This window comes from Trachinotus anak, unplaced genomic scaffold (assembly GCF_046630095.1).
Source record: "Trachinotus anak isolate AG129_WGS33_773 ecotype Australia unplaced genomic scaffold, CSIRO_AGI_Tana_v1 ptg000019l, whole genome shotgun sequence".
Classification (NCBI taxonomy): domain Eukaryota; kingdom Metazoa; phylum Chordata; class Actinopteri; order Carangiformes; family Carangidae; genus Trachinotus; species Trachinotus anak.
In genome coordinates, this window is record NW_027273870.1 from 23,939,080 (window position 1) to 23,958,921 (window position 19,842).

General features: G+C 39.9%; 3 protein-coding genes and 1 long non-coding RNA gene across 8 annotated transcripts; 2 read left to right on the forward strand and 2 right to left on the reverse strand.

Moving 5' to 3' along the window:
- Positions 1–686: 686 nt before the first annotated feature.
- LOC139636946 (actin-related protein 2/3 complex subunit 1A) lies at positions 687–7,320 on the reverse strand. 2 transcript variants are annotated; one of them, XM_071505390.1, is made up of 11 exons: positions 6,991–7,320; positions 6,231–6,324; positions 5,832–5,936; positions 5,148–5,370; positions 4,529–4,636; positions 4,255–4,358; positions 4,036–4,144; positions 3,053–3,128; positions 2,765–2,958; positions 1,644–1,734; positions 687–1,551 (listed from the first exon to the last, which is right to left on the reverse strand). In XM_071505390.1, the coding sequence occupies exons 2-11, from the start codon at positions 6,292–6,294 to the stop codon at positions 1,513–1,515; spliced, it is 1,113 nt and encodes a 370-aa protein (XP_071361491.1). In that variant the 5' UTR covers positions 6,295–6,324; positions 6,991–7,320; the 3' UTR covers positions 687–1,512. The 2 variants fall into 2 exon arrangements, with proteins under 2 accessions (XP_071361491.1, XP_071361492.1); XM_071505391.1 differs by lacking the exon at positions 6,991–7,320 and adding an exon at positions 6,875–6,932.
- A 702-nt stretch (positions 7,321–8,022) lies between these two features.
- LOC139636943 (excitatory amino acid transporter 3-like) lies at positions 8,023–14,749 on the reverse strand. 4 transcript variants are annotated; one of them, XM_071505384.1, is made up of 14 exons: positions 14,440–14,602; positions 14,203–14,286; positions 12,793–12,933; positions 12,381–12,470; positions 11,571–11,691; positions 11,215–11,257; positions 11,053–11,115; positions 10,767–10,948; positions 10,529–10,639; positions 10,321–10,443; positions 9,867–10,058; positions 9,184–9,318; positions 8,947–9,063; positions 8,024–8,744 (listed from the first exon to the last, which is right to left on the reverse strand). In XM_071505384.1, the coding sequence occupies exons 2-14, from the start codon at positions 14,273–14,275 to the stop codon at positions 8,729–8,731; spliced, it is 1,407 nt and encodes a 468-aa protein (XP_071361485.1). In that variant the 5' UTR covers positions 14,276–14,286; positions 14,440–14,602; the 3' UTR covers positions 8,024–8,728. The 4 variants fall into 4 exon arrangements, with proteins under 4 accessions (XP_071361488.1, XP_071361487.1, XP_071361485.1 ...); XM_071505385.1 differs by having other exon boundaries at positions 14,203–14,282; positions 14,440–14,587; XM_071505387.1 differs by lacking the exons at positions 14,203–14,286; positions 14,440–14,602 and adding an exon at positions 14,650–14,749 and having other exon boundaries at positions 8,023–8,744.
- Positions 14,750–15,843: 1,094 nt separating this feature from the next.
- LOC139636634 (uncharacterized) lies at positions 15,844–17,239 on the forward strand. The gene is made up of 4 exons (XR_011694439.1): positions 15,844–16,004; positions 16,111–16,200; positions 16,595–16,769; positions 16,881–17,239. It is a non-coding gene; the product is annotated as an uncharacterized lncRNA (long non-coding RNA).
- A 399-nt stretch (positions 17,240–17,638) lies between these two features.
- Positions 17,639–18,982, forward strand: LOC139636437 (proline-rich protein 18-like). The gene has a single exon (XM_071504523.1). It carries the CDS (start codon positions 17,744–17,746, stop codon positions 18,884–18,886), a length of 1,143 nt encoding a protein of 380 aa, XP_071360624.1. The 5' UTR covers positions 17,639–17,743; the 3' UTR covers positions 18,887–18,982.
- The last annotated feature ends 860 nt before the right edge of the window (positions 18,983–19,842 follow it).

Consider the following 19,842-nt stretch of genomic DNA (forward strand, 5'->3'; position numbering starts at 1 on the left):
ATATCATCCTGACATGAAAATTCCCCTTACTCTAAAGGGTTCCTTCTCCAGCTACGTCCTTGTACGTGCATCTTAAGCCACTCTGTAATTGTACACTGCACGTTAATGCCTATGAAGTCACTTTAAATTGTTACTTAAAGGATCTCCGTGGAGCTTTTAACCACTTGTAGCACTATGGAGCAAAGTTTTTTGAGTGGGTTGGTTTGTGCTATTCTGCTAATAAACAATTACTTGGCGAGAAAATGTGGTATTAGCTTACTCAGGCAAGGAAGTAGAGGACTGCATCTGAGTAAACATGAATGTAAACAATTTTTAAAACAGGTTTTGCAAAGGTTACATGAGTAAGAAAATGTGTTAAACACATTTGTCAGGCCTCAACAAACACACAGCACATCTTGCTGAGAAACACTGAATGTAAACATGAATTTTCTTTGTTGACAATAAATCTCCATGGGGCATCTTTAAGTTTAACTGCCTTAATTCATAGTCTTTTGCATCATACTTTTCAGCAACCAAACACTTTCAGCTGAGATACTTTGTCTGGAACTGGAACACCAAAGCAGAAATCAGGCTCACAAACTCTTAAGATCCTAATGCTACTACCGCACATCCACCAAGGGTATCTAGTTACTATCCGCCCACTGAGTCAGAGACGCAAACACAAAGGAAGAGAGCAGTCGACTGAGTTGTGTACTGTAAATGTATTTCATCTTTATTTCATGTCTACCTCATGATCAATTACATAGAAATCCTCCATCTCGTGTGGTTTTAGTGTAGTAGCTACAGAGCCTAGTGCTGCCCAGTCGTGACTCCGCACAGAGTTTAGACAGCTGCTTTCTCTCTCCACCATCAGATCCTGTACAGCTCACTACAGCCAACCAGCAACATGACCTCAGAATATCAATAACCGGGTTCTTATCCAAACAATGACTTTACCTAATGGAGATGATTTATTATCCACCAGGAAGAAAACAGTCACATCCTCCAATCTACAAAACACTGATATAAAGAGATCACGGTGAGGTTAATCTGAGGTGAAATACAGTCTGATTTTTGGATAAAACGCACCTTTTAGTGTTCAACTTTTGGTACAGGAGGTTAGAGAACATAAAAACACACATTTCACGTCACGTTTAATACGTGTCAGAGGACCGTCCCACTTTGACACCTGGTTAACCTTCATTTAAAAACAAACAAACAAACAAAAAATTAACAGTGATGTCACACGTCAGCTCAGTGTGTGTGTGTGTGTAGTGTAGTGTATGCGTGTTCATTTATTGTAGTGTGCAAGTGAGTGTGAGAGTGTGAGCACACACCCACAAGAGTGTGTTATGGTTTGATCAGTGCTTCAGCAGACACTCGATAAGGTGGTCAGTTATGTATGTTACTGGCTGCGTCGCTGGAGACGGGGAGGGGGGGTAGAGGTGGAAAGGGGAAGGAGGGGTGAGGACTGTGAGGGCGAGGGGGGAGAAGTGAGGCCGCAGCGTCTCTTCATTCATTCACAAGATTTCTTCACATGATGCGGAGACCCTGGATAGAAGCTTCTAGACTCTGAGGGGGTAAACAGAGAAACACGCGGGAGTCAGAGCAGAGAGATCTGGGTAAATAAAGCTGTAAAGAAGACAGCTCATGTGTGCATTTACCTTGAAGTCCCAAATGGTCATTGCTCCATCGATGCCTGTGGTGCAGAACTTGCGACAATCCCTTTTGTCTCCCTCAAAGATAGACACTTGGCTAAGGAACAAAAACGTTCATACATATCAGACATTTAGAGACATGATAAAATTGAAAAACACCATGATGGATTTCACTATACTGCCATGACGAGAGGGTGATGTAAGGACACAATTCTGAATGTTAATGGAAAGTTTGACATTGTGGGAAATACACTTAATAGCTTTTTTCCTGAGAGATAGGTGCTAGTTGCCTCCAGGAAGTCACTGGGAATGACGAAGAAATAAAACAGCACACAAGCTGTCATAAACCCACATCGTGATATAACATGTAAATTAATGAGCTTAACACTGTCTCTACACAGGAAGTGTGGCAAGAGCTGCATGTTAGCAGAGCACCTGCAGCTTCAGTGCTTCAGACACAGTATTTAGTTGTAGGTCACCCACACTTTGGCAGTGCCCAGAGTCCAAGAAGAAAACAGGAGAAAATAGACACATGTAAAACGAGGACTGAAAAATACGGCTGAAACACTTTCTGTGTAGACCTGTCGTTACAAGTGCTGGAAGGCTGATTTTGTCGTCTTGGGAGATAGCCAGGCTAGCTGTTTCCTACTTGTTCCAGTCTTTGAACTAAGCTAACTAGCTGCTAACTGTAGCCTCGGACATGAAAGTGATATTGGTCTCCCTCCTCTTTGTGAGAAAGTTAATAAGCTTTTTTCCCCAAAAGGTTGAACTATTCCTTTAAAAAAAAAACCTAAAAACTAAAAAATACAAATAATATTATGGCCGCCAAAATTGCAATAAAGTTGACTTATTTCATATTCAACTGTGTTGTGTACGTCCAGTAGAAAACCAAAAATGTTTTATGTCCATGTTAACAGAAAACTGTAACAGTTCATAAACCCTTCTATTTACAGCTATGCACAAGGACAAACTCCTGTAATGCAACTCAACTCTATACTGTGATCGCAAATTTGGACTAAATTGGGACAGAAATGAACCAACTGTCCAAACAATTCTGCAAGCATCCAAACTTCAATCAAAACTCCTGTCCTGCCATGCACTGATTCTTGTTGGTGCGTGTGACCTACGTGATGCTGTTCTGGTGCAGTGTGTCTAGGGCAGTGTTGCGGTCCTCGGTGGTGGCTCTCTTGTCCATGTTCCTGAAGCGCTCCATGGCAGAGATGTTCCTCTGGATACTCTGCTTGGGGAGGTCGAGCTTTGACACAAATGTCAGCGTTCCACCATCGTCGCAACGGAACAGCATGGGGCAACAATCGTGGCCCTGAAGACAGAGACGACACGTTTGAATTGGAAACTCTTCCTTACATTTGAGCAGAAAATATACTGACAGTGTGTGCTGTACGTGTTATTCTTACCGCAGCGACTAGACTGTTCTCTGAAACAAAAATGACACTGAGGAGAGGAAGGTACTCCGTCTTCAGCTGTGAGGGACTTAACACAAACACACAAATTAACTACTATAACAAAAAACAAAACAAAGGCACTCGGCTTTGACTGCTGCAGTGTGTGCAAGTTTCCAGTCAGAACTTGTAGAAATCTTTGCTCAGGCTCAATCAGCACCACCTCAATTCATTGTCTCCTGCAATTTGTTGACAACAGCCCATCATGATATGAGTCTAGCCTTGGGTGTGGCTCACCTGGTGTCTACCTTTCTCACTGTTTTGGCACACTCAGTTGATTATCAGATTACAAACTGCGGCTTAAGTACGGTGGCCAATAATATACTAAACACACCAAAACCTGGTAACTAAGACAGATTTCCCATGTAGTAAAAGAAATAATCTCATGAATATTTTTATGTAATTGATTGATTGCTTGCTTTTTGAACATGATGGAAGTGTGGGAGAAGAATTTAATTTCATAAAAGGGGTTAATCTTCAATTTTTTAGGATATACCTGTATTCATCTGTTACTGGAAAAGGCCGATCTATGTATTTGGCCTCCCTGTTTATTTTGGTGGATCAACATTTTACCTCATTTGCCATTTTTAGTGACTTTGAAAACAAAAGGCACCTCCTCAATCATAAACTCATATTTTTCCTCCAGTATTATTTGCTGTAACTTGAACAGCCATCACTTGAGCTGACTTTATCCGGCATCATCTCCTTCAATACAACATCACAGTTTGGTAGGGACAGATATAGACAATTACATTTGTGATAACTAGCAACCTGACAGACAAAAGCAAATTAATTTGTAGTGTCTGTGTTTTTATTTTAGTCTGTGTGGCTAGAAAAAAGATGAAATTAACTAATTATTTCTGGAATTAATCGTTATAATAAATGTGAGTAACTGTTAACAAGCTGTAAATGAGGTTCCTCTATGCACAGAAACATACCTGGTAGTCTTAGAGCTGTCCACCACAGTGACAGTGCTATCATGGCTGACCCACGCCAGTCGGTTACCAGAGGCTGAGAAAGAGACAGAGTGGACCCAACCCCCTCCACCTAGCAAACACAATGTGCACAACAAGGCAGACCTGGTTTAGTTTAAAGGGTTACTGCAAGTCATATGCACGAGGATTTTTACTATTTCACATACAGACAGAGATCCAGACCTGCTCCTCCAAATTCTGCTAGCACAGCCCCAAATGGCATCTTGCTGCCCCAGGGTGTGGGGCCTGGTTTCTCTTCCACCTCTTTAATGTAGGCTGAGAACACCCTAGAGGCCAGAGAGGGAGGGGTGGTAATAGTAAAAGCAAAAAAGAACAGAAAGCAAAGAAGGGAGAGAGGATGTTGGCAGGTTTTCAGTCATTTAATTTTTTAATTTAATTTTAATTTATTTTATTATTTTTAATTATTTAAAGACTTCTAGTTGCTCATGACTTTTACCTGCATTTGAAGTCACAGGACCCAGCAGCCAGCAGAACATTGTTGGGGTGCCAGTCCAGACTGAGAATGGTGGAGCGGATAGGCTTCTTGATGTGCTTGCTCACCCACCTGAGGCACAAAGGGAGAATTGTGTATGTTTTTTGATGTAAAATATGGGGCACAATATCTTCCATGTGATCAAAGCAATAATGAAAAAGAAGCAGGCAGCCCTGGCACAGAGAGATAGTGTACTCTTGCATATGAAAAGCAACATCTGGAAAATATATAGCTATGAACACAGTGAACCAGAACAGACTGGCACAGTGGTAATGGATCATTATCTGTCAGTGGGATGTACAGTACTGTGGTTTTAAACCAAATGTCAATAAACTGTGACCCAAGTAATATAAAAGTAATTGTGACTTGAATTTTGGTCATAACTGTAATATTTCACTGAAAAAAGTAAAACACACTAAATGTTAAGGCGCAAGAATCCCTGAATAATAATACTCTCAATCACAATATTTCGCAAAATAATCAGACATACCAATTTGACCATAATCATTCAGCCTCTGTTGTCTTCAGTTTTAAAAAATACATTTACAAAAGGTCAAAGTTGTACTAATTATCCCAGCCTTACCAGTCATTCTCAGACTCAAAGTAGCAGACAGAGATGAGTCGAGCCCCACTGCCAACTGCAAATTTATTCTCCAGTGGAGACCACTTCACGAAGGTGGCAGCTCGGTTGATCCTGAGAATGACCAATGTGGGCTTCCATACCCCTTCCTTCTGGGACCACACGTAGGCATTACGGTCTGCTCCACATGTTACTATACGGTCGCTTTTGGGAGCCCAGTCAATACCTACAACACAGTCAAGAGACAAAGGTACATTATTACAAAGAAACTTTTTGCCATGTCAAAGAAATTATTTTGCTAATCAATACATAATTTTTAAGCAAAAATGTCAAGCATTTGGTGGTTATAGCTTCTCAAATGTTAAGATTTGTCACTTTTCAACAGGAAGCTGATCTGCATTTTAGACTGTTATATTTTTCACAGTATTCTAACATTATACAGACAAACCAATTACTCAAATTAATTGCATCCATAATGGTATTACAATGCAACAATCATGATGAGGTGAATTATGATGGGCAGATCATTCAGCATCGTATATGTGTATCAAATGTGTCTCAACTTATGTTAATGACAGTTGTTTTGTTTGTGCCTTAGTCATAGGAACACAGACCCGGATTGAGACTTTAAACTGGTTACCTAAAAATATATTTTTTGAGAATGTCTAAAGCAGCCTGATTAAATACCAGTTATGTGTCCATTGTGCTCCTTCAGCTCATGGGTCTTGACCCACTGGTTGCCACTCTTCTTGTAGATATGAACTTCATGGTTATTTGGACTGATGGCAATTTCTGCAAAACAAAGTGAAAATGGCAAATTAACACAGTGAGCTTAAAGATAACAAGCTAGACCAGTTCCTGGTATTTGCCAAATGCTGAGCTGGACGACTCAGTAAAAACTTACAAATGCTGCGAACAAAAACTGTCGCAGTCTGATTTCATTTAGCAGAAATCACTTTCCCAATCACATATATAGCATTTCCATGTAATTAATGACATGATCTGTAGTCGGTTACAAATGCCTTAACTACACTGTGGTACACAAGTTGGCACATTTAAAGGAAGGAGGAAATGGTTGAGCATTACGTGTCCTGTCGCGGTTCCACGCGTGGCAGGTGATGGGCTCCAACAGAAACTGATGAAGGGACATCTTGTCTGGGTGTGGTCCTTAAGTGGAACTCTGCGAAGTCACACAACAGAACTTTGTTTAGCAACTAGCGACATAACAAAGCATGAGCGACCAGCTGGGTTGAACTTCGTCTCCATCAGCATTAAATCTCCACCGACAGCGAATATAAGATGTCTGTTTTACTGCTTCTCAAACGGGACAGCAAGTTATTGTTTAACTTTATTACAACGTTACTCGGAGCTGTGTTAGCCAGGTTACATCAGATAAATCCAGCCATAACACTGAAAACCTGCTTCTGCCAGCCAACGTTAACGTTAGCTTTAATATTCCCGAGCTAACATTAGCTAGATAACTTTCACCACATTCTCAATCTTAAGACACTTTTGTGGCTTGGGGTTGGCTTACTTAGCTGGCTACTTTAATGTTGCTACGGTTAGGTTGGTAGCTTTACTCCGTATCAACACCAGCAAGACATTATTAACGTTACTAGCAGATTTATCGAATCGCTAGCTAACAGTTCACCGGTGGTACATTGACGGGCCTGACAGCTAGATCGGTCAGTTAGGGAAATATATTATCGTGCTGCTATCCACACATTTACCAAAAGGCCTCCCTCCTCCGTATCAGACCCCGGTTTCTCCGTGGAGGAGATGCCTTTCCTCCCGACGGTAGCTACACCGTTAGCCGTGCATTCCCCTAGCCCGCATGCTAACTCACCCAGTCAGTCCGGTTCTTCGAGTGTGCAGTCTCGCTAGCCGGCGAGCTAAGTTACGCTAGCTGGGGAAGGTTTGATCAGGAGTGGACCTGAATTCGCGGACTCTGGTCAGTCGACACGAATTCGTCCAGGAATGTTGAGGGAATGTCAAGACGGCCAGCAGGATACGACCGGAAGCATCCGGTAGCTAAGTCGGCAGCAAAACCCGTGGATGCCTGGCTGACAGCTAGCTTAGCATCATATCGCTAGCTGTTACATTCAACTGAATAACCCCGTTCACGTCGAAGTCCCTCACACAAATTACGACGGGTACGCATGAAAGAGCTCCTCTAGTGGCGCAAGTAGAAACTTACAAACTGGTCTGACCGGTTACAAAACACCACCATCTAGTGCATAGACTGGACGAAACCCAGACCAAACCCAGCAGGGCAGTAACCGTACCCGACCCAGTGTCATTCTTGTATGAAGTGACATTTCGGGGGGAGAGGTCATTCCTAACTAAGACCGGATTACCAGCAGGGCCCCAAAGGTTTACTCATCATTTGGTTCTATATAATTTGACAAATAGCCCAGAAATTTAGAAGTTAGAAGTTATTTTCTGACATTATGAAATCAGAAACACCCTAAACTTTAGCCAGAAATATACAAAATATATATGAATATTTCTTCATATCAAAATATTATCAATAGATATTGTTATGTAACAGGGAGACTTCACCCTCTGGCAAGAATGTGCTTCTTTTTCAACCTCATATTATATGATACATAACAGCTTAAAAAATGTCATCCTACCTCTGTCACTGTTCTGTCTTATATGATTTGTGATCTTTTGGCCAATTATTATTTCTTTAAAGGACACATTTTACATCCTGATGTAAACTAAAATGGAAATGGAAGAATCATTTCAGCCTCTGACACCCTGCGTCACATCATGATGCAAATTAAATTACATCACACCTACTGCTAACCAATGGAAACATGCAGTACAGTCAATTAGTTTGCTTTATCCTGGCATTTATTGAGAAACAAAGACTCCATTCAAAAGCAATTTTACATCCATGCTACTACAATTATATCTACAAAAACCTTAAATCAGATAATTTAATTCCTAATGAGCTGAATTAACAAAGCACTACCAATAGGCTTAGTTAAAGAATCATTTTGTGTGCAAATATGTGACAGAAAACAAATGAAATAATAAATCAAAGAGATGGTAATAATTGTCGATCATTGGTAGTTGAAAATTATTTTAAAGTTAATGCTGATGTTGAGCAAATGAAAAAATACAGAAAAAAAATACACAAACACATAAGGGGAAATATTTTGATTCAAAATAAGTCCAGTTCACAAATAATTACCAACAGGCTTATTTAAAAGTACAGTGACAACATCAGAATGCAATAAAAGCACATTTTTGGCACCTGAAAATTCTTTTCAGTGAAAATCCTGGTCATGCTACTGATGCAGAAAATACAATACTAAATAATATGATAGCAAATACATGAAATAACAAATAAAGGACTGAGTACATTTTTGGCACTCAAGGATTCTCTTAAAAAAAAAAAAAACTCTGTTCATGGTGTTGATGCTCAGACCCTGTTTTTGATGAGTTGAGGTCACAGGTTACACATGCTCAGTCTACTGCTGCTGTCTTGGAGCTGTTGGCTTTTTGTAGTGTCCAGGGACCCAGCAACTGCTGGGATGGATCTGGACCTGGAGGCCCTCACTATCAAAGTCAAACTATGGTGTCCAGCTTCTGAGTAACATAAAGCAAAACAATATATATATATTTTTTTATCTCTTTGTGCATTAATGTGAGTAGCTGTGAGCAGGGAGCAGAGACTTCTCCTGCTCTACTCACATATTGATTATCTTCCAATAAACATAATATACCTTTTTTTTTTTATCTGTGTATTGGGTTATAGTGAACCACACAGAAAGACTAACTACAATTTTACCTGTTCTCATCGTCTTCTATCTCATCCATATGTTCCAGTTCTTTTCTTGACAGATGGTCAACAACCACCACGCCAATACAGTCTCCAAGGACATTGACAGCAGCGTTGCAGCGATCTCTGAAAGACACAAACCACAATATACAGTACTACAGAAGCAGAGGTTATCTGCTTTTTTTTTACTGCATGTTGTTTGATATTAGGTGTAGTAATCCTTGCCAAGACACAAGTTAAACTTACAGCAGCCACTCTATCACCAACAAAAGGGAAGCGTCCCTTACAGGAATCCCATTGACTGTCAAAATGAAGAGAGTGGTGACTGTTCCTGTAGCTGGGATCCCTGCTTCTCCTACGCTGGATGCTGCTACTGTGACACTGTAGAGAAAACACAGAGCCACGTCAGTGATCACCAGAGTGGACTGTGGACAGAGCAAAAACATGGAACTGTATAAACTTGGGGACAGGAAGCAAGAGAATCAAAGCTCCAGTTGCTGGTGGAAAAAGCAAAAGCAAAGTAAACCATGAAGAGCAGGTATAAATAAAGGTTTAAGCGTGGCACTACCATCGGCTACTTCCTCTATGCTAACGACACAATACTGTATATACTAGCATTAAATCCCTGATCCACCAATTTAGTTTTAGTCTTTTTGATAATAAGGGGCATTCAAGCCCTTGTTTTAAATACATCACACATCTGTTAGATCTCTGTATCTGTCTCAAATTATTCTGACACAAAGTATTCCTAAGTAGAGCCACATACTGGGATGATTGTGCCAAAACTGTAAAAATCATATAAACTCATAAAATGTTTTTTTTAACTTCAAATTTAATAGTAACACTTAATGACAAGAAATGCATTTTAAGCACAGACAATGTTAATACCTAAACATATTTTTCTGTATCATCTCTTTATTGTGACTTACCCCAGGGTAAACAACTGGCTCCAATTCAGTTTGATACGGTTGAGTTGGGCGATGAAAACTGCCGCAGCCACTTCATAAAGGGCTGTTCCATCCATGTTAATATTGATCCCAATAGGCAGCATGAAGCGAGTGATTCTTTTGTCAACTTTGATTACCTCCTCCAAACATTTGAAAGTCAGCGAGACTGCATTGCTTGGAGACACAATGGATTCTTTGTTGGCTCTTAAATATCTAAATATTATGTACACTGGGGATCCAAAATGGTCTCAGACTTTTGTACCCCAATACACACACACACACACACACACACACACACACACACACACACACACATATATCTTCTCTCTACATCTACTGCATCAATCCAAGTCCTCACTGTCATACTGTATTTACAATACTATCTAATATATTTAGATTTACTGTACTAAATTGAAGACAGAAATAAAAATTCTACCTGCGTGAGATGAGCATGGTCCTCAGTAAGGCAGGAAAAACCCCTTTAATGAAAATGAAGGGGTTACGTCTCACACACAGAAGATAGATCACTGGTAGAACAACTGCTCCATGAATACTGAGCCTGGAAAAAAACACAAATACTGATCATACTGTAGGAAATGAAATGACTCACTGCATCAGTGCTAAAAAAGCAAAGGGGAACATACCCACTAATGACCACCGCCATGAACATTCCAAGTTTGGTAACAGTCTCCCAGTTGTCCGCAACCTCAACAACATAGCTTGCAGTCATGAACAACACTCCAATTGGTAAGAAGCTGGAAAGGAAACAACAGACTGACAAATTATGGGAATATTTCGTTTAAGGGGAAATAATATATATATATATATATATATATGTAGAGGTTGAAATTTTCTTACAAAATTTATTCTGTTTCACCGTACCCTATTATCATTCTAACCACATGTTTGGTGGCTTCTTTGAGGGCAATGAGAATATCCACAAAGAGTTTCCCTCTGTCTCCCATCCTTCTAAGGGCCAGTCCAAAAATAATAGACCAAATAATCAGGCCCACAGTGTTGCTTCCATCAATATGCTTGCTCACCAGACGCACTTCTGTGGCTTTCTGGGACAAAATGAGAAAGTCACTGAGAACATGTGTCTGACAGCAATATCACTAATTATTACAGTGAACATGAACTTGATCATGACAAAGGGCAGAAATTTTACCCCATCCAGGCTAGAATTGTGATCAGGTGCTTCAATTTCAAACTCCACCCTCTGAGTCTTGAACTAAAGATGAAAAAAAAAAAAAAAAATCACATCATGAGTAATACCTTGTCTTTGTCATGGGCTATGCTGCATATTGCATGCCTGAGTAATAATACATACCTGTTGAAAGCTAGCCAGAAGAAGATTTTGTGGCACCATGTTTCTATAAAGCATAAAGAAAAACCAAACACATCTACCATCATGTAACTGATGAGTAAAAATGCTAAGTCAGCTTGTAAATGCTGACAAATCTAGGTAGAAATGAAGAATAATCTTGTAGGAGTGTGATTTCTAGCTAGATATTAACCAATTCAGAGCATCATATGCGTTATTTCTGCTTAAGAAAAGTATTAATGGATGCAATTCAGAAGAATTACAGCTGACATGAATTCTCTGATAAAATGATTCAACAACCAACAGACTTAAAGACATGAGTGGGAATGGGTAGACTGTCAGAATTTACACTTTCTTCTTACCTCATTAGATCCAACACAGCATCAATGGTGGAGAAGATTTCATCATCTTCATCATAATCATTTGTTCCTTTACCAGCATTTTGGCTGACCCCAGGCTTCATCAGAATTACCAATATTAATCCTACAACACATAGTCCGCGGTTGAAGATAGGAACCAAAGAAACATGGATTCTGTAGCTGTTTGACATGGACTGAATGCAGCATAGCACAATAACCAGACTAAAATACTACTGGAATTAAGTAATACTACTACAGTAATAATAACTTCAAAAAGTAACAGCACTTCAATCGACATGGTATAGAAAAAGTGTAAAGTAAGAGGAAAATAAAAGCAATAAAAATGATGAAATGTTGAAATATTTTAGGGTCCAGCTGCAAATACGTGCATATATTTTAAAAAAGAAAAGTTGCACACAGGGAGTATGATTTGGAACAATTTTAGCTATGAGGTGGCTTGTACCCTGACTTATTCACTCTCCTGTTACTGCAGCACAGACCCATTAATGAACAATAAAATGAAAATAAATAGCCTTTTAGCTAAGATGAAAAAAAAAAAAACCATCTCCCACGGTAAAAACAAAATAAATCTATGGATAGGTGTGGTATCAGGAGTACATGAGAAAATATTTTTTTGTAATTTTGGTGAACTGCTGCTTTTAGATAAAAACTAACTAAACTAAAAGATTCCTACTTACAGCATAAAATGATGCTTCGGGTAATATCTTTTCATTTACTATGTGTTTGGATGAAGATATGCATAAACAAGTGAAACTAACCAAAGTGCATTCTGATGTACATTATTCCTCTTACCTGTACTCACAGACAGAAGAGTGGTCATGACAAAGTATACTAATGCACGTACGGTGATTTTTCTGGAGGTGCCAGTCAGACTACAAACTCCTATCAAAAACAACAATGAAAGCTTAGGTCTGCAGACCGGAAGTTAGAGGAGCAATACATTTACATGAATGTTGCATCATTGTAAGGTCATAGATGGTTAGGGCAACATAGTTACTGTACATCTCGAGAATGACAAGTCACATCAGTGTGTTTTAAGACCTCCGTGATGGTAATTTGTAGACATCGTGAGACATTGGTGTCAATAAGGTAAATGACTGTCTATAAAACATACTAAATAACGACTATGGTCTTTTTAAATGCAATGTGTATAAAATGCATAGCCTAATGTATTAGCTGACAGTGAAACACACTTGTGGCTTACCTGTTAACACACTTGACACAATGAGAGGAACTGTTACCAACTGAAGCAGCCGTCTGAGTAGCTCTCCTGGAAAGCCAATGTAGGCTTTTTCAAGGTCTGACAGAGGAACGAAGGTCTTCAGAGTCACTCCCAGGCCGATCCCTTTGACACAACAACACAGAAAAGACTTTACAAGAGCTAAAAATATGGATGTAACAAAGGTAAAACAAAAAACAAAAACAAAACAATTTTCAACAATTGACCAATGACAGTATGGCTCAAATCATGTACAGACTGCTACACTATGACATCACAAACTGCAGCAAACTGCACAAATAGATTCATGCACTGGTACTGCAATAGTGCTGTTCTCTACCCTATGTAATCTGTGCATAAATTTCAACATTCAGAGAAAGGTTCCTTATCAATGCCTAACAAATAGGTACATTTGTACTGGTAAACATACAGTAGACTATGCCTTGCACTATAACATTTTTGCACACACAATCCTCATGGAAACATTACATGCTCTTTTTATACGTACACTACACCACAGATAAGCAGTATACAGGGACAATGCTGTAACACCTGACCTGGATTTACAAATCAATGAGCACAAGTGAAATTTACATAAATGCATGTTATCCAATACCCTGACCATATATCTTGATTGGAAATCAAACCCTTTTGTTGCTTTTGATGTGGCTCGACAGTTAGATAAAATGCAGTGACTAAAACATCCACTAGATGGTGCTGTATAAATCAGTGTGGTTTGGTACAGTATCTAACTCTGGGTAAAGGGCGGCCATATACAGGATGCAAAAGATGCACCTAAAGCTCAAGCGGTGTCAACAGTAAGTGGTATTTTCATTTCATTTCTGTACAGACCAAGACCTCAGATCAGTATTTCTCTCTGCTGTGGCTATATGTGGACATTACCCTTAAATCACGTCACTTTAATAAAATGTATTAAATAGCAGCGGAAGAGGATATTGTCAGTTTTTAGTTATTTATAACTGGGACATTAACTGCTAGGTAGTTTACCATAAACTATTAACTCATGACTATAAACCTTTAACTTATCTAATATATTTTCATCTTGATAAACGCACTAAGCTATGAACAGTTTACATTAGTTTCCCTAAGAATGTCTTTCAAAATGAAAAAGTTAGTTCACCAGTTAGTGATGAGTGTTTTTGTCATATAAATCTATTTTACTAACAGCGAAAGATCTACTTTCATCTCTAACAAAGTCAAGAAAAGAAAGACTAACCTTAAAGAAAGATTTTCATCTGGCTAGGTCTGTATGCATTCCCACATCTAGTCAAAACTGTTCTATTGCAAATTGAACCTACCCTGCTCTTTCTAGCTTTGAACAAACTTAGCATAAGTAACTAGCCTTGCAGTAGTTGAACCTGAGTGATCACTTACCGAGGAAAACAGCGATCAGACTTGAAATAGTGAGGATATTCCACCTCCGCATAAAGTTAGCACTGTTGTCCATTTTCAAGCTGTCTAAAAGAAAACAAACTAGCTAATATCACTTAGCTTGACAGCTAGCCTGACCAAAGGATTTGGCTAAACTGAATTATGCGATTAAACATGACATTTGAACAGTAAGCACTTGGATTAAGTAGACTATACAGATTATTTTGCGTCAATACTCACAAAAATAGACAAAAAAAAAAAAAAAAAAAGTTAAGTAACTGAAGATTTTCTATGTTAGCGAGATTAGCATTCAGTCAGTTGCTTGTTTTGATGCGAAAGTTAATTGACGGTTAAAAATATAACGGCTTGTGACGCGACGTTCGAAGGTAAACACCACGTCAGAACCCGTTGTCATGAAAAACAAGAATACGGTCAGTGTCGTAAATACACCTGTGTCTCAGGTGAGTCAGGCCAGGGTCCGCACTGCTGACAGGGGAAGTGGTCCTTTTAGCAGCCTCTGATCATGATGGGATCATCCAGCCAGCTGACGTAATCTAATATGTGAAATATTTTGTGTATGAAATATTACAGCACTTTTCCTATTTAAATCAGAATCAGAATCAGAATCAGAATCAGAATCAGTTTTATTGCCAAGTATGTTTTCACATACAAGGAATTTTTTCTGGTGATTGGTGCAATTGATCAGCAACAGTGGGGCTCTCTAGCCTTGTTGATGAGGCTAATAGCAGATGGGAAGAAGCTATTTTTGTGGCGAGAGGTTTTGGTCCTGAAGGACCGCAGCCTCCTGCCAGAGGGGAGTGTCTCAAAGAGTTTGTGTCCAGGGTGGGAGGAGTCAGCTACAATCTTCCCATAAAGCCATATACAGGAAAATCTATTATTTATATACCCTTATACATAAACAGAAATATGGATTGGGTGTGACCAGAATTAGTTTTTGTTCACATAGTTTGTAAAAACATTCATATATGTTGAACAGCCATATCTGGTGACCATCATAAGGCTTTGTACAAAATTTTGTCTTCAATAAATTCATTTGTCTTCAATAAATTGATGAAATAAATTGATTTTCAGTTTGAAAGTTTGAGAACTTGCATTGCATTAAAATCAAACAAAAAGTATATAAAATGTGCTGCTTTGCCAATTTGAGGCGAATGCTGTAAGCACTTGATTTTAATAGAGGAAAGAAGAAAAGTTAGTAAAAGTTGTATTTTGATAGACAGTATGTAAATGAAGTGGTAATAACCTGGGCCTCCAGGATAACAGGATTACACCGCCACCAAGTGGACTGTTGTCAAAACACATCACCTCTCTCTGTTGTGCACCTGAGTGGAAAATAAAGTCAAGAATTACATCTTTAAATCTGACAGGCAGGAGAGGAGTTGAGAAGGTGAATAAATGTTAATGTAAACCACATCAGAAAGTCTGCTCTGTGCATGAGGTGAACATCTTGGAGTTACATCTTGAATTAAAACTCTTCAAGGCATGTAATGCACTGTTGTATTTTTTACTGTAGTAAATGTAAACAGGAGGGTTGTTAGTGAAACCTAGATGCAGCTTTCAAAGAAGAAGACCATCCTGCCATTGACTTAGGTTTTTTAACCAATCAGAGGAGGTTTCAATTATTTGCACCTGGCGGGCCCACAGATTAACTGCTGCTGCAAACATCAAAACACACTGAGGCTTTTACTCTCTTTTATCTGTTGTGCATTACCCAACCTGGTAAATGGAGTCATTATCAAAAGTGGATGAGCCATTTCCTACACCTCCACCTTACTTCTTACCAGGTAAAATACCCGCTCACCATGCTGGGGTTGCAAAGCCTAAAATCATCAGTTGTCACTGTTAAAAAAAAAACAAAAAAAAACTTGAAGTCCTTCTCTGTTTTTCTAGATGAAAGTCAAACAGGGCAAGAAGTGCGGATCTACCACATCCACTCACCTTTCAGCTCTCCACCGCCTCCTCCTTCCTTCTTTTCTCCAGGTACAGACTCACTTAAACTCTGCCTCCATTTTGACTGTGCAGTGTCGACCTGAATGTCAGATTTTCTTAGTGCGATTTAGTGATGTGTTTCCTTTAGATTGAAGTGCTGATTTTCAGTGACAGTGATTGGGAGGTGGTGATTGTTGAGCTGTTTGTCCACTCTGAATGTGAGCTGGTGCTGTGTCAGCCTTTACGCTCTTGATTGAAATTCAAGTGCTTTGCTTGTCCTATGCAATCGGATACCATGTTTTTGAAAAATGGCATTTATGTTTTTTATTTGGACGTAATTCAAGCCAGAGAAGCATATTTTTTAAAATAGCAAAATACTAAGTGCACACACATAATTTTCAATAAAATAAGCAGCCCTTTTAATCCTCCAGTGTCTTCTTTCTAGCATCTGCTCCCCCTCCATCTAACTCCAGGCTGAAGTTTGTGAGCTATGAGACCGAACTCTATCGCTCTCCGGCCCTGACAACATGCCCTTCCTGCCAGACTCAGGTCACCACACAGGTCAACTACCAAGTCGGGGCACACGCATGGCTCATGTGTCTTGTGTTTGTGTTATGCGGGTGAGGAAGGACGCATTCAAATCTGGTTATGTAATTACCCAGCATCATACACACACACACACACACACACACACACACTGAAAAGACTGATGAATAATTTCTCTCTCACAGTTTGGTGGTCGGATGCTGCCTGATTCCATTTTTTGTGAAGCACTTCAAGGATGCCTATCACACTTGTCCTCGCTGTCGACAGGTTCTCCATGTACACAGGCAGACATGCTGTGGATGAACACACACAGGCCTGACTACTAACAGTTTGAGTTTATTTTTTCAAACTGATTACTGTAGTAAAATGCATGCTCACCTGTATTGACCTCAGTCAGGATAACTTCACAGATGGATTTCTATGTTTAAATGTATAATATATAAGGAGACATATCATTTCCTGTTATGTAGAACATAAAAATTTTAACTATATTTTAATCATGTTTTGTGACAAATACATATCAAATAAATGTTTTCTGTGCCAATATTCTTTTCATGTTTTCTGTCTTATAAAAAAACAAGCACACTGGAGGAAAAAAATGCTAAGCTTGGACATTCACAGGTTGTGTATATTTTTCTCCAAATAATACCTGCAAATTAAATTAGCACTTGACAAAAGACAAAACTTCAATTACTTTTTGCTTCTGTTGATGAAGATCACAGGATGCAGTTGAATGCTGTGGAAAAGGCTAGTAAGTGGACCCTTAAGTTCTTTTTTCTTGTCAAACAATGTTAATATATTCCAGGTTAAAAAATCCTTTCATATTTACGTTACATTTGGTTTCTACTGATTTGACTCTTGGCACTACAGCACGCACGGATTCCCACCTCACTTTCTTTCTCGTCATCAATACAGCCTGTGTGGATTAGGCCAGCATGTGTACTTGCACTGTGTGTAGTGTGTAAACGTGCCCTCACTGATGATACCAGAGGATTAGAAGTGAAGTTTTTTTTTAGATCTCTGAGCCTGAGAGTAATGAGCATGTGAGATGCAGCAAAACGCTACATCTCTTCCCCTGAGGTCATACCCGCCCTCTGAAGTGTGCCATGCCACACCCTCCTGCTGCTCAGGTATAAGACGTCACGATGTCAGCTCCTCCAGGGTAGACGAGCACGATTGGATCCCAGCAGCAACACACTTGTGTGCTGGCCCCTGCATGGCTGAGGATGCATCAAAGTATCTCACCTCCCTCAGTAGATCGATTTCCTCCTTCGTGCCCTCTTCTTTGTTCTTCCAGCACTTCAGCCGCAAAACTGAATTCCTCTCCTACCTGATCCTGTGTGTTGCCAAGATGCCGTTCATCCCACCTGTGTCGATTGCACGCTCTGTGTCCGGACTGACAGGGAAGGAGAGAGCCATCAGCAGCAGTTCATCTACACCCACTGTGGCCAAGATGAGGGTGCCAAGAGAAGACAAGGGCAACTCAGTGAAGGAGCGACTGACTTTGAACCTCAAACAGCTGGGGAAAAAGGGCCAACCCAGGAGTCATCTGCCAACAGCCAAAGGAGTGTCAGGAGCAGAGCTGCACACAAAGAGAAGGGACAGACTGTTGCCCTCATCGCAAACAGACAGCTTCCCTGCCTCCAGCTCAGATGGGTCCCTGTCTAAGACGCAGCAGCAGAGACATGCGAGCCAGAGCTCTGTGAAGAGCGAACCAGAGGTGAAGACAAGGACCAGACATCAGGAGGAGGCCCGTTTCACCCTGACACTCACACCTGAGGCTGTTCTGCTGCTACAGCGGAGGAACAGTGAGAGACGTCAACGGTCAGCAGCTAGAAATGCTGAAAGTGGAGCTGAGGTTTGTGGAAGCGCCACAGACTCCAGACGCCGGAGGGAAAACCTTTCTAAGAGGCATCAACCAGCAACGCAGAGGCACAGCACTCCAAACAGCAGAGCTGCTGTGAAAAACTACAGCGACGCTGAACTGGGAGACATAAGCTCAATTGTGAAAATCTCACTTCTGAACGAGCAACACAAGTACGATGATGTGGAGTATGAGGAAGAGGAGGACTTTGGTGTGGATGAGCGCGTGGTGCTGAAATGTACTGAGTGGCTCCGTGGGTTGGAAAACACACCAGTGGCAGTGGGGAACAGCCTGAGTAAGAGCGCAAGCAGTGTGAAAAGTTTCTGAAGGTTAAATGAGCGGTCCTGCTGAAACTGAGGTCCAACCTGAGAATGAACTGCAGTTTCTATTTCTGTGTTGGCTTGTTTCTGGTTAGATGTTCACTTGATGACTGTTTTTCACTTGATCATTTTCTGATTTTGCCTATAGATAATTTTCAAACATTTTAAAAACTGGTCAGTTTAAACTTAAACATTGCAGCTTATAGGGTTATTTTAAAGAACATTTGACTTACTCCATTTCAGAGTCACAGTGTGCACAAAGCACTGCAGGTGCAAGGAAACACTAAAATGTCTTACATGTGATTTTGAGAAACCATTTAATCTATATTGATTGAGTCCAATTTTGATTGTTTTTCCAACAGGGTGAAATGAGACACTGTGTTAGTGCTTCTAAAATACTTCAAGCACAACAGTGTGTTGATGCCATAATTTTGTCATGATCTAGTTTCACTTATTAATGTGTATCCAAGACACAGCAGACTCTTCCTAAAGACACTACCTGTAATACTTGAAGAAAACTCTGACTGTGTTGCTCTTTGTGGTGCGGGCTCAAACACCAGCAGATCAGATGGAAACATGGGTAATTTTTCTATACTGCAGCGTTCCCTACACACCTCACTGCCCTGATGGTGAATTTACATGAATGTCAGTAGAACTGACTTATTTTACACACTGTTAACCTCATCAGCTGAACTGACCGGCTGGATATTCATTACAAATTGATTCTGCGCAGCCAATCTCACAAATGTTTATTTCAAATTGTAGTGCAGAAATGCGTCAGGCTGAATTTTGAGGAAATGAGTCTAAAATGATACAGAAGATATCGAGAATATTTTTGATGCAGCCAAAAAAAAAAACAAAAAACACATAGACTTGAAGATATATCACCCAGTGTAAACATAACACTTCAATGAAGCATTGGAAGCAACACACATACAGATACATATATATATATATATATAT